Here is a 14,484-nt window from a genome sequence, read left to right as displayed (position 1 = left end):
ACGTTTGGTTTAAGCCGGAAGAAGGCGGTGAGCTGTGCAGCCGTATCTTTGGTGTCCCAGAGCCCAGGCTGGGATCCGCAGTGGTGGAAAACTAGAGAGGAGGTTACGTAAACAAATCAATAAATCGCACGCAAGCTCAAACAAAGCAACGGAATAAATAGAGAGAGGAAAAAAACTGAACAAAAATATAAAAGAGGGTAGTTTGTCGGTGAAAAATATATATATGGTGCGGTCCATCATTGTTCTTACAAACCGAGTGATGTCGTAATAACAGAAGATAAATTGACGTAATTTAAACTCGATTTAAGAAGATAGCACAGCTGAGATTGCACAGCTGAGATTTCCCTCCCACGGAGGCAGCGAGCAGCGACTCTGGAAGGCGTGTTCTGACCACTCGATTGGAGACATTCCAGGCGTAACCATAAAACGGATGTAGCCAGTTGTAGTCGACGTACCGTCAAGTGGGAATGAACCACGAGGGAACGATTGAATAACTAAATTACGGCTGCAATTTTAAAAAGGACACAACTGAAATACACAACGGAGTGTGTGCGTGTGCGTATATCTAGGATATCTATTGAAAAATAGAACACCAAAATAAATTAATGAATAGGTTTAACGAGCAGGGCAGGTCGGGAGTGCTTTTGGAAAATTGTACTGCAAAATGAAAACGCAACAATACGGCTGGAGTTTGCAGTGCACGCTATTGTAATACCCGTCATGACATGTTGTTTGGAAATAAAACACGCGAACACCGACAAAAAAATGGAACAAAAGGCGTTGCATGATAGGTGCACGTTGGGATTTATACCGAGGAGACAGAAGAGAGGGAACACGTTGGGGGAGGGGGGGGGGTCACAGGGCCAACGCGAATCAGAGGCGGCGGGCGGAACGTGCCGGGAAGCGAGAGAGCGCTGACCGGGAGGGGGTGGCGGCCGCTGAATGAGACTGGTGACGAAACCGCAGCACGTTCCTTCCCCCCCGCACCTCCGATTAAGCACGGTTAGCGACGAACGGTGTGAAAGAAGTTCCACGTACGTGCATTCAGTCAGAGTGATGTCACATTTTTTTGTCGGATCAATACAAAAATGTTTTTCCCCGGATAAGGAATTTCGCATCGAGGCCGCATCTGCGGGAATTTCAGATTAATCCAAACATTGGGAAAGTATCCCACTCCCCCTCCCGTTCTGAGATGTCTACAAATTGCAGGGTGGTGTCCCATTCACCGCTCAATCTCAGAAAACGCAAGCGGCTCCGCGCCTATTTTATTTAGAGGAGGCGTAGCAGATGCCATTGTTTTTACATAGACATTGTTACTCACCGCAGAGAACCGGAGCGATAATTGGCCCCAATCTGTGCCACCCGCCCTCCTGCATGGACTTGTGGGAGAGCCTTGGTACTGACAAAGGGTTAAATGGGCAACTGCATGGGAACGCCAGGTGCTGTAGCCGTAGGGGGGAGGGGGGGTTATTTTGGAGACAGGTAAACCCCATTGGGATATTAATTCTCGTGTTCGCAGGGGACCTGCGGTGACACCACGGACACCTGGTGACTGCCAGCTTTGTCCTGCGTTGCTTCCCCCTCCTCGCCCACGTGGGGTTTCTTCTTCTCCATCGGAGACCTCCGGCTTCTTACCACGTGGGGCGAATTTGGCGAAAACGCGCACCAAGTGCACGACCCTCGTGACAAAAAGGAATCTTGAGGACTCGTTGCGGCTGTCCTGGGTAAATAAACGGGTGGGAGTATTATCGCGGGTAGCATTCGTTTACAATCGTTGTTGCAATGTCGACCGTAGAACTGTAACCACAAAAGTCTGATCAAGTCTATTAGATGTATTAACTGCGAGACGGATTCAAATAAAAAACACATTATCATTTGTTCGTTGTCAAATAGGAATTTATTTCTTTATAGAGTAACGCACAGAAGGAGGACAAGCGAGTGATAATGCGTTTGTGTAATGTACGCATTGTTCTGCGACTGCACACCTCTAACACCACAGAGACGAGAACCCATGAACAAAAAAGACACAAAACGTACAGGAAACGGCGCGCACACAAACGCACATACGCCTGCCAAGACGGGTTTCAAGTCAGCGGGAGCCGTTGTGACCCCGCGTGCGTTTGGACGGAAAGTCGAAGCACGATTGTCACGTGCCGCTCTTTTCCACCGGCACATCCGAACCGAACCAGCGCCAGGTTGCCGTCACGGTTGCAGGTCGTCTTTTTTCCTCCCACTGCCTCTTTTCCGTCTCCCCGGGCCGGAACTAAACCGTGCTAATATCATTTGCCGTCGCAAGAAAGGCATCCGAATTCTGCTTCGTGGCCCAGGTTAGTTCGGGACCCCCGGGGGGAGGGGTGGCGGAATGAAGACTCGATCGTTACGTCCGACGTCGTTCGGTCGACGCACCCAGGGGGGCACGGCGTTACCGCGTCGCCCGAGCGCGCGTCTCGAGTTGCAGGACGGACGGGCGACCCATTCACCGCCGAATCTCGGAACGCGTAATCGGTTTTGCGTTCATTTTATTAAGAGAGGCGTGGCGAAGAAGTTTTTAAAATGACATCGCGCTCACCGCAGAGACTGTGGCAACACGACCACACTGTACGATAACCGGCGCCAAAAACTGTGCCACACGCCCTCCCGCATTACCTTGTGGGAGCCTCGGTACCGATAAAGTTACTTTCAATTTTGGTTTTTCTTCCTGAAAAACGGATGACGTACATCATTGGAATGGCAAAGGGTTAAAACGATTGTCACTTCTCCCGTGTGCGATTGAAAGTGATTAAATCTATAGCACACAGGGCATGTACAAAGTATAGCCTGTCTCTACGAGCGAGTCAACAAAATGCGCTTCCATCAAACTTTCAGTTCTTTTTTGTTGCTTCAATACTTCATATATATAAAAAAAAAACTATTAAAAGTGTTTACAAATCTCCCAAACCACCCGGTTTTCAAATCTTCTAAAAAGATAATTTAAGAATAAAGTTAACAGTGACCAAGCACTTAAGCACGTTTACCCTCTCTTGAGATCTTCAATTTTGTTAACGATGTTCTCCAGTTCCAACTCCATCGCTGCGATTTCTGAGAGTTCTTTGTCCTGCAAAAGAACAGCGCCAGACACAATTTGCTTCACACTGTGCACAGCGACACAAAGCTACCTTTTCAACTTTCTTATCGTCAGCCGTGGTCAATCCACTGCTGGATGAAATCGGCCCCTCCCCCCCCCAAGCCATCGCCATATCTCCTGGTCCCGCAACGTAATGATCCAAACCCCTGGGAACGTTTCATTGCTCCATCTCCCCTGTGGACGTAAAACCCAGACGCGTTCCATTCCTTGGCTGCCACTCCCATCATTATTCTTGACCATCTGCCATCGCTTCCCGCACCTCCTCCTAATGGTGGCCAGACGCTTTTGTGCAAGAGGTGAGAGTACCTACACTTTACCCCTCCGATTAGCACAGTTGGCCAAGTACGGTGCGATAGAAGTTCAACATACATACATCGTCTCTCCAAGCGATGTTTCCTCTCTCCGAAGCCCACTCACCGTTCTTAAATTTGAATTATGTCATCAACCTGTGCCCTTTATCCACGTGTTCCTCTTTTGCCCTTTGAATTTTATTCCACGTATGAAGGTTTCCTTTATTTGTTTCACACTTCTTTTTTTTACGATATTGTCACGGAAGATCATTCGCACCGATTGAAAACCAATTAAAATCAAGTCTCACGTGGATTCGTGTGTCGTCTCTTATTAATGCTTTCCCGTTCCAATGACGTGCGTGCACGTCACCAGTTTTTCTTCCGATTCCATTCCGATGACGTACGTGGACATCATCTTAACGAAACCGGAAGAAAAACTAAAATAAAATCACTTTATCGGGACCGAGGCTCCCACAAGGCCATGCGGGAGGGCGTGCGGCACAGCTTGGCGCCAGCTGTCGTGCAGTGCGGTCGTGTCGCTACGGTTCTTGGCGGTGAGTGCAAACGTCCTAAAGAACAACGGCGCTACGCCTCTGCAAATAAAATTTACACCGAGCCGCTTGCGCGTTGCAAGATTCAGCGGTGAGCGGGACACCACCCACCCTGCAACTTGTAGACGTCTCGGAACGGGAAAGGGTTAAGTTGAGTATAATTCACTTTCTCTGGTCATCTGCACTGCCGAGACATTTCCCACGATCGATTCTCGGCCCCGGACATTCCTCTTCTCTTCTGCCTCGCTGCTTCCATGTTACACTTCAACAACAATATCATCTCAATCCCACCTCCGGCCCTCTAGGAGTTTAAAAACAATCGTTCCCCGCTCCTTACAAAAAAAAATCCCTTTCGGCACGCGAGCCTACTTTGGAAGAGGTCGCATGTAGACACGGTACGCATCTCAATTGTATTTTTTATAAGTTACCACGCATTTTGTCTTTGACCTGGAATGCACCCAATCACTTATGATCTCAGAAGCTAAGCAAAATTGAGCCTGGATAATTTATAGGATGGGCAGACACCGTGCACCAACCGGCTGTCACAGGCCTCTGGGACGACTTGGGGGATGGCAGCGCAGACAAATCCATAGTTGTCCTCCACTTCTATGCTCCCACGTCTATGGCCCCCCTGCCTTCACCACCCCGTACTGGCCTGCGTCGTGCCATGCACTAAAATAACCCCCACGACCGCCATTGTAGGGGGAGGCCCTCATCGAGCAGCAAATTGGCAAAGAGGGCTGTCTAGACGCACCTGCACAATGGACACCGTGCAATTGCTAAAAAAAAAAGGGACGTTACCTCTTCGCTGCTGCTCCAGGCCGCCGCACGACTGCCACGATCCGCGGCACCGTGAGGATTTCCCACCAGTCCCTCCGAGCTGATCTCCCTTCCCGCCTGGCGCGTGGCGGCGGCACCACCACCACCACCACCAGCAGCAGATTCTCGCTTTGCAACCGCGGCGTCGCCAAGCGCCAGCGTGACGCCGGGCGCGTCGTCGCTCCGTTCCCTCTCCGCAGGAAGCAACGCGGCGGTGGCGGCGGCAACGGCGGCATCGTCTGCGGCATCTCGACTGGGACCCCCCCCCCGTGGAGCCCGGATGGTGCGCGGGTTTCTCCCCTGTGCTCACCTTCCCACCAACGCTCTGCAGCGTCATCCGTATGAGCTCCTCCTCCACCTTCTCGCCCTCCGACTCGCCCTCTCGTCCACGGCGCTCACGCAAGCCGGCTCGCAGATCCGTTGCCCTCGAGCTTCTCCCTTCCTCCGCCTCTCCATGGCCTCCACCGGCATTCTGGTGGCGGTCGTCGTCGTCGCCGCCTTCGTGGTGGTTAGGAGCCGCGCTCCGTTCCTGTTCAGAAAGCGTCAGCGGCGCGGGTTGTTCACTTTCGCGTTCGTCGCTGGGCTGCTGAGAAAATCTCGCCCCGTCGTGATGCCCCCCCCCGGTTTGATCATCTCGGCCGTCTTCGCCGTCTTCTCTTTCAATCGACCGCGTCGCCCCGTCCCCACGGGCACGTTCGCGGGTGTCGTCGTCGTTATCGCCGACGCCGTCGCCCTTCGTGACGACGCCACGAGGCTCAGCGGCGTTGTGCTCAAGGCCATCTCCACGCAGCTCGTATCCCGTCTCAACGTTCCTCTCCTCGATTCCAAGACCTTCACTTCCGCGTCGGCTCACACCGCGGTTCCTGTAATTTACGTTTTTTTTATCGACGGCTGCCGATGTATCATCATCATCATGTGTAGCCTTATCGCCTGGTCTCCCCTGCTTGACGAGATGCGCGCGTTCTCCCGTGGTCGCTCTCCCCGTTCCTGCCGCCCCTTCACGCGCCCCCTCCCCGCCGTGCTGGGCCCACTCTCCCGCGCCTCCCAGCCGATCCTCTCCCCCTTTGTCACTTTCAACCGGGCGATTGGCCCCGATGTCCGGCACCACCGTTCTCTGGGCCTCTTGTTGGCGCCGATCTTCGATTAGTTCAGCTGCGGAGAGGGGCAATCACCGTCAACTCGTGCCGCAACTACTCTCAATTAAACTCCAACAAACACACGTGCACAAAACGTCTATTTTCTTTTAAAATTCTCCTCACCGTGCCTGGAGAGTTGCTGCAGCACTTGTATTAAATCTTTACGATGAAGAAAGCCATTAATTCTTTCATCTGAAAAGACAACAATAAAATTACACGTTTTCAGAACGCGATTTCCCGCGCTGTATTTTACTGTCCATGCGCTCAATACGCAGCGTCGAGAGCCGGCGCACGGGGAAAGGAAGCGATGTCGAGGCGGTGGCATCAATGGTCTCTTGATCCAGCCTCCCAGCCAGAGATGAAATCTCCTTTGGCAGTGATGGGCGACCCAGACGAGTTGGCGTGCCACACGAGCGACCCTCCTCCACCCTCGTCCAGGGCTCGGCAACCCGCGGCTCCGGAGCCGCATGCGTCTCTGCGAGGACCGCTGCTTCGTGATGTTATTCACCCTGCATTGCGCCTCTTCACCGAATTCGAAAAAAATTGCTTGTTATTTTGGTTGTCGACCGCTGCCCTAAATACACTGAAACCAGGCCCACCACGAGGTGGGGGAAAGGCCGCAGGGTGCCCACCAATCTCCTACGGTTCTCACGCGGCCAGAATTCCAAAAGGCATTTAATGAACACTACGTGCACTGCAGGCATCGCGCACTGTGGGGGTCAGGGTTGGTGGAACTCACCAATTCGTGGACCAATTCCCACCTGTATGGGAAGTGAGTGTTACCCCGCCCCCTCCCTCGCACGTGTGGGTTGTCTCCGGGTGCTTTGGCTCCCCCACCTCTCACCCCACCCCACCCCCACCCCTCACCCCACCTTCACCCCTCACCCCACCCCCCACCCCTCACCCCACCCCTCACCCCACCCCTCACCCCACCCCACCCCTCACCCCACCCCACCCCTCACCCCACCCCACCCCCACCCACACCCCCACCCACACCCCCACCCCACCCCCACCCCTCACCCCACCCCTCACCCCACCCCACCCCTCACCCCACCCCCACCCACACCCCCACCCACACCCCCACGTATAAACGCTCATCGATGGAGTTGGCCAAACATTTTAATATAGGGCCACAAAGCTCAGGCTCCGAATCATCCCCCCTCGCTCTCTCTTTGAAGAGGAGTGAGAGAAAAAGTGTGCGAGCTACACATTCTCGGTTGTTATTATTACCATCATGCAACGGCTATCGACCCATCTATCCATCCCCTTGTCCCCATGCCGGCGGAAGCCTTTTTGCTTCCGGTGTCCATTTTACCTTCTCGCAACACGCGGAGGCAGTTTTCCGTGGCGGGCGCAGGGCTGGCTTCCGAGATGGCGCGAGCGACCACCTCACCGACACACCTCGCCACCTGCCGAGCAGAGGAATTACTCCCGAGGTGGATGGCGGTGGCGGGCAGGTGGCGGGCAGATGGTGGCGGCGGTGGCGGCGGCGGGGGCAGCGGGGTTGGCGGATGATTGGGGTCAAGGTCACAGAGAGGTCACCCAGCAGCTGGCCGCGAAACTCTCGAGCCCGTTTTTAACGATCGAGCCGCGGGGAGGCAGGCGTCGCACGGAGGTGGTGGTAAATGTACAGGCCAAGAAGCTGTGTGTGTGTGTGTGTGCGCGCACAGGCGCCCGTATGTACGTATGACTTCTTTCGCACCGTACGTAGCCGACCGTGCTAAAAATCAGAGTCCAGGAATAGGTCCCAAATTATTATTCACCGGCTTCGCGTCAAAATTGTTGTGACATTGATGCTGCATGTTTATTTATTTATTAAAGGGCCACACTTGCACAACTGTAGCGAACGTACGAACGTGACAAAACGCACCAAAAAATGGTCGCGGCAAAATGCTAGCTGCCCGACCCCACACCTCGATGCAAGCGTACAGCCCCATGCGACGTTCACGTTACGGTTTCATTCGCAGCATGGCGGTCGATGCGATGCAAAAGATTCGAAAGAAATGAGGCCAATTGAGGAGGGGATTGAAACACCGCTCGGCTCGCTGCTCTGCAACGTCTACTTCCTCGCCGTCGAGCTGCCTCTCCCCACCTCCATGAGCAGCAGCTGACATGTTCACCGACGCCGTCGTGACAGATGCAGTGCAGCGAGAGGCAAAATTGTCGTGAAGCACGGTCATTAAATTACACGAGTGCTCGCGTGCGCGAGATGCACCCTACACCCCCCTCCCCCCGCCGCCCCCCTTCCCCCGCCGCCCCCCCTCCCCCCGCCGCCCCCCCACTTCCCCCGCCGCCCCCCCCCTTCCCCCGCCGCCCCCTCTCCCCGCCGCCCCCCCTCCCCCCGCCGCCCCCCACCCTTCCCCCGCCGCCCCCCACCCTTCCCCCGCCGCCCCCCCACTTCCCCCGCCGCCCCCCCCTTCCCCCGCCGCCCCCCCCCCCTCCAGGCAGTGCAGTTTTTGTGCGGAGAATTTCGCACGACGATTTGTTTTTTCATATATATAGTTTTTTTTTTACTTACGCCATCATCTGTTGTCAGCAAAGTCGCCGGCACGGGAAGGGACGACACTGAAGAAGAGACACAAACAAAACAAGAAACTATTCCTACATCACACGCGTGGACGTAAGGAAGCGGTTCGTTACAGTACCTCATGTCAATGCATTTTGTCCTTCCCCCGGCAACTCAGATTTGCACGGTCGGCTATGTACGGCGCGAACAAAGTTCAACGTACGTGCATTTGCTTCGCACCTTCTTAAAAAGAAAGGTTAGCAGTTTTTTTTCTCCGGGATTATTCGCAAATCATTTCCCACGAGCATCGTGTGCGACTGGAGCAAGGCAGAGTGTGAGTATGTGTGTACTTGTGGGGATGAATCTATAGGGAAGGCAACGTGTAAAAAATGTAATTCAAAATCAGGCTCCCATCACCAACATCGACAGCACAATTCCTAATGAGCCACGTGGTTCCCAAATAGTCTCACGCACTACAAACAGATACCGTGAACACCCCGGTAAATTTTAGTGCTTAAAAAACACGCGCACATTGAGAAACAGTTAATTTGTTATCACCTTTCATTGCAAGTTAGTCATCGATAATAAAAAAATATATATTCTTCTTCTTTCAAACGGCCAAATAAAAAGCAGCCTTTTCGAGATTCAGCCGCAGGGCGAATTCGCCTTTCAATTGCTTTGTCTGAGAGTTTGTGATTAGCTGATAATCCGCTTTCAAGTCCATTTTTATAATTTATATTTAAAATCGCACACACCATATAGGATTTGTATTGACAATCAAATGTACTCGGTGCATATCTTAAACTCTATATGTGCTGTGTCCTTTCTCAGACGTTTCTGAGATCATGATATTCCATACAATGCGCACTGCTCATGATATTAAACTCAAGAACTTAGCATTCGACACTCCCAGTTGCATCCAAGTTTGCCCTACATTCTCTAACACATTCCTGCTGAGGGAGCTGGTAGGAACGTTGGGTTGCTCGGTCAATGGCCAGGGTCAACGGCGGCGTGGTGTATTCCGCAAATATGGCCGACTGTGAGGGCGGGCACAAGCCGGCGTGAGTAGGTTAAACGTTGAGTTTTATAAGGGCACCACAGGGTGACCCAGCCCCTCCCCACCCAGCCCCACCTCTCCCACCCCCCACCCAGCCCCCCCCCCACCTAGCTCCTCCCCACCCCACCCTCCCCTCCCCACCCAGCCCCTCCCCACCCTCCCCACCCAGCCCCTCCCAACCCTCCCCGCTCCACCCAGCCCCACCCCTCCCATTTTTGGATGCACGACGGACGGACGGACACAGTAATCCCTTGTGGGCTGGTGTAACCAGGGAGGTTCCTACCAGTATAAATAATGAATGAACGCTTCCGCAAGCTAACTCAAGAACCACAGGAAGAATCGCCACGACGAATACGCATTCCTTGCAGATGTTTGCTGCTAAAGTCGTGAGCCAATAAATCACGTTCGTCAATCGTCACGTTGCTGTCCGTGATCATCACGTTTGGCGGGTGAAGTGGGTCAGCGGTGGCGCGTTCGACACTCGTTGCAGAGGCTCACGGTTCGAATACAGCGGCCGACCTAGTTAATACTGCTCGTGCAAGAACCGTAAATGATGGGTGGTGATACTGGTAAGCGTCTGCTTCGTCGTGAGATGTTAAAGATTCCGTGATGCCACTTGTAAAGGAAGGCCACTGTGTGCCGGCGTCATGGTTCAAAATTGCCAAATGTGAAAATGTACCCGCAAATTTACTCGGTTGTAAATCTACTGCCAAACCCTTGGCAGGACCCTCCTGAACCAAAAAAACGAGTTACGAGCGGAATAGAAACGATGTTCTCATTCACTCACTGCCCATTACACAGCCACTCTCCGGCACCACTCTCCAAGCAGCAATCCGCCGCGTGCGCTGTCCGTGGTGCTGAAGAAGCTAATGCACGCTCCAGCGTGTTATTTGTTACGCTCGGTTTTTTTACCCAGCAGGAAAGCATCGCCCGAGTCTCACGACTCCTTTCTCGGAGAGTCCTGCCAAATGTTTCGCAGCAGGGGGCGATGATCGATTGCTATTCAGATTCCAATTGAGTAAAAAATAAAAAGCACTGCAATCGTTTCAATTAGTAACATCTGGGACCATGTGTGCGTGATATTTGCGTCGAGGGTTAGCGACGTGGGTAACAAGGACAAGAGCTACCACGCGATACCACCACAAGACCACAGCGACTGGCGCAGGCATAGACGCTACGTGTCGCCATGTGCCAGGTCTGTTTCATGGCACATTGTATGCAACATTTAAACGGATTATTTGGCGATGCTGCTGCGTTTGGCAGTGGTGCACGAACAACAAACGCGACACGTTCGTCAATCACACTGCCTCAAAAACAGAAATTATACAATAGGCGACGTTTCAGGCAATGACCCTTCTCCATAGCTATTTGCAGGACATGCAGAAGTGCCATTGCCTGAAAACGTCATCTGTTAACGCCTTTCTATTTTAATTTTAAGGCCGCCGTGTGTCCAGCTTTTGTCACATTTTGAGCGTGCACCCCTCCCCCCTTCACCGTTCCCTCTTTTTAGCATCCGGCAAAGATTGAATAACCAAGAAGAAGAAGCATCATGAGGGTTGTGGATGTGTGCGCCACTCACCGGCAACCAGGCAGGCGCAGAGGCTCGCAAGCAGCAGGCGGTTCATCTCGGAGAGCTCGGAGGGCTTTCTGGGCCAGGAGACGGATGCAATAGGCGTATGTCTGGGTCGCCTAAACCGCACAACACGGCCACACAACCCTCTATAGGGGGAGCAAAACTTGAGATCCCTTTTGGTGCACGCGCGGTGCTGCGGGCAGGGATCGCGAGTGGGTGGGAGTGGGTGTAGAGCTTGTATAGAACGCGTATTAGATATAGGAGCGCTTTGCTAAAATAGATATACAATACACCGTGTGGTTATTGTTTGAGCAAGTATGCAAGACGAGTGGCGAGATGAAGTCGCGAACACACTGATGCGCACGTGCTCACAGCAGCAAAGCGGCGCTGTGGAGACTGCTGCTGGGAGCGGCTGCTTTTAAAGCCACGTCGGGAGGGGGGTAATGGAGAGGTGGGGGGAGGGGAGGGAAGGGGTGGTGGGATGGCGGTTGGAAGGAAGGGGGGGGGGGGGGCGACTCATTGCGTGGCCAGAATTCTAAAACGGAGGCAGTGCTATTCTGTCGGTAGGATTAAAGACAAAAAACAAAAATCGGGGCACGCTGCAAACAAAAAAAATAACAAGCAAAGCTGAATGGTGCGAGTTGATCTCGAGTCACAGGATTCTCACTTGTGGACGCATTCGCGACGTAAATTAAAATGTTCCTTTAAAATAGGTCAAGCGTTACAACAACAAAAAACGAGAGTAGGGGGGAAAAGTTGATTTGCTCCAGACACAAACACGCAGCCGCCCGAGGGTGCCGATCGATCGCGCGTGCGCGATGCCGTCTCCAGCATTACGGGTTGCGCTGAAAAGATCACGCGTCGTGCAGGCAGGCGATACCACTTCGGGCAAAATAAGCGTGCCGTTGGGCAAATAAAAAAAAATCCACATTCGCATCCCGGTCAAAAACAAACGTTAAAGACACGTCCTGCTCAAATTGGTTGGCACCTCCGATTCGCACGGTTGGCTACGCACGGTCGTAAAGCGGTTCAGAATACATCTCTTACAGACAAATGAGCACAAAGGAGGTATTATTTGGTGCTCATGTGCACAGCCCTGCAGATTCCGTGGTGACAAATTCCACGTTTGCATGGGGTGGGGGGGGAGTGAATCTATCCACAAGAACCCTCAAAGTGCAACTAATTTTATCGAACCCGGAGGCGGATGGTGGGGACAAGTCAATCCTCCCCCCCCCCGCCCACCCCTCAACCAGGTATTACACTCGGATCCTTCTGCTTGTGAGCCGATCGCTCTGCCGCTTGAGCGACATCTTCTTGCTTGCGAGTCAACGTTCATATGATTTTGGTCCTGCGCTCTCCCAGGAACGAGGGGGCTACGCGGCGACTCCTCTCACGGCCAAGGGGCTGCTGCTGCTACTGCCCCCCCCCCTCTCTCTCTCTCAACGCATTGATAATGAACGGCAGCATCGCCACCGCAGAAACGAGTAGACGACAGAAATCGTGTTCCCGACGTTCGCGAGCTTCCGCCCTCGCCGCACAAAATAAACGCGGGGTCAAAATCGTCGCCGCGCAACAAACACCACCCCGGTTCACTCCTTCATGACGCGACGCAGGGACAGACAAGCGGGTGACGAAACGAGCGCATTTCAATCTCGCCGATGGGGTGAAACATCTATCCTATCCATCCTATACATCCCCTCCCCCCCCCGCCACCTCGCTGCAAACACTCAACAGCCATGCATTATGTATGCGCTCACATCCATCGATAGCGCCTACTGCGGAATAATGAATTGGAGCTTCCCATTAAATCCTGTAATTCAGGATAATTTAATTATTTGGCGATACTTTTACCGTAATTACTTTCACCGTGGCGCTCGTGCGCTTCATTAGGGTTAAGAGCCCGCAGGAATCGATTGATCTTATTAAAGGGAAAAGGCAATGGTTGGGGAACAAAGCACGCTTTCTCCGTGGCATTTCTGAAACTGCAATGTGCATTTTTTTTTTTACAAATGGTATTACCCATCCAGCTCCTTTAAAAACAAAACAACCCCGACCCCAACCGCTATCATTATTATTTATGGAATTCAACAGCAAGACAGAAGCCAGCGGAGCCGCAGTGCACAACCAAGTACACGGTCGACACATGCACGACACAGATGTGTGTGGCCCGCGGTGCTGCTCGGCTGTGAGAGCTGGGAGAGCTGTGAGCTGTGTGAGCTGTGAGAGCTGTGAGAGCTGCTCGGCTGTGAGAGCTGTGAGAGCTGTGAGCTGTGTGAGCTGTGAGCGCTGTGAGAGCTGCTCGGCTGTGAGAGCTGTGAGAGCTGTGAGCTGTGTGAGCTGGGAGAGCTGCTCGGCTGTGAGAGCTGCTCGGCTGTGAGAGCTGTGTGAGCTGTGAGAGCTGTGAGCTGCGTGAGCTGCGTGAGCTGGGAAATCGAAAAAGGGGTGAGAGAGGGCGTGAGACGCAGCGAAGCAAGGGTTGGTGTTGGGGGGCCGGGGGGAGGGTAGCGAAGATGTAAAGGAAAGTAGCAAGGAACACGCGGTGTCGGGGTGACATCAAAATATGGGGAGTGTAAGGAATCAAAGGCAGGGTGCAAATCAACAAAAGGGGGGGGGGGGGGGTGGCACATCCTCCCGTACACCGCCGCTGGTCTCTGTGACAGAGCCCCCACCACTCCTCCTCAATGTTCTAGAGTGGAGATATTTCAAGCGTCAAATTTAGCGAGCGCTCCAAGTGCGGGCACGAGCAGCCGTCGTCGCTCGCGTTCAAAAACAGACGTCCCCTCGACACGCACAATCCTTGCGTACGCACATTGTAATCTCTCATTTACTTGATACAGCTATCGTGCTGTGACGGTTCCACCTGAAGACGGAAGCTTGTGTTGCCTCCGAAACGTCGTGATTTTTATTTTATTTTATTTTTATTTTACTTTTATTAATTTTAATTTTTAACCTACGTGACTTTACCGAAAAAACCTAAGAATATGAATCCTTGCAGTCACAAAAGCTTCAAATCTAGAATTGAAAGCGTGTGTTCGTGTTTAATCGTGTTCAGTTTAAAATATTTGTTGTTTTTACAAATTTGAAGGAATAATTAAAACTAAATATTTGTTGTTATTATATTTATTATTATTATTACTAATTCTGCAAAAAAAAGCGCAGAAATGCCGAGCTATAAGCGATTGCTAATTGCAACGTGCAACCATCGTCGTCTGCGCGATTGAGCGGCCTTCATTTTTCGTCTCCACGCCACCGGCAAAGCAAAAAAGAAAGCAAAAAAATCGCTCCTGCGAATCAAATTACAAAGACACCCAACTCCGTAGGCATGGATCACGCTGCAGTGCTGCAGCTGGGGAATAATCCGCTGCTTCTGCTGCTGGACCTGCTGCTGCTGGAGCTGCTGCTGCAGCTGCTAGCGCTCATTCTGCTTC

At 52.7% G+C, this 14,484-nt stretch overlaps 1 protein-coding gene across 1 annotated transcript in view; it reads right to left on the bottom strand.

The window, feature by feature from the left end:
* Positions 1 to 1,874: 1,874 nt before the first annotated feature.
* LOC144723552 (uncharacterized) overlaps positions 1,875 to 14,484 on the bottom strand; it is a 39,284-nt gene continuing 26,674 nt past the window's right edge. Inside the window, exons 2-7 of the mRNA XM_078602389.1 lie at positions 11,063 to 11,172; positions 8,439 to 8,485; positions 7,236 to 7,329; positions 6,044 to 6,112; positions 4,767 to 5,936; positions 1,875 to 3,094 (exon numbers count right to left, since the gene is read on the bottom strand). Of these exons, the coding sequence (XP_078458515.1) occupies positions 3,039 to 3,094; positions 4,767 to 5,936; positions 6,044 to 6,112; positions 7,236 to 7,329; positions 8,439 to 8,485; positions 11,063 to 11,108 (1,482 nt within the window). The 5' untranslated portion in view covers positions 11,109 to 11,172 and the 3' untranslated portion in view covers positions 1,875 to 3,038. The remainder of the gene's footprint in view (positions 3,095 to 4,766; positions 5,937 to 6,043; positions 6,113 to 7,235; positions 7,330 to 8,438; positions 8,486 to 11,062; positions 11,173 to 14,484) is intronic.

The sequence above is a fragment of the Lampetra planeri genome, chromosome 18 (assembly GCF_965212315.1).
Source record: "Lampetra planeri chromosome 18, kcLamPlan1.2.h2, whole genome shotgun sequence".
NCBI classification, from domain to species: Eukaryota; Metazoa; Chordata; class Hyperoartia; order Petromyzontiformes; family Petromyzontidae; genus Lampetra; species Lampetra planeri.
The sequence above is the reverse complement of the archived record's forward strand: the minus strand, read 5'-3'. Positions and strand labels throughout refer to the sequence as shown.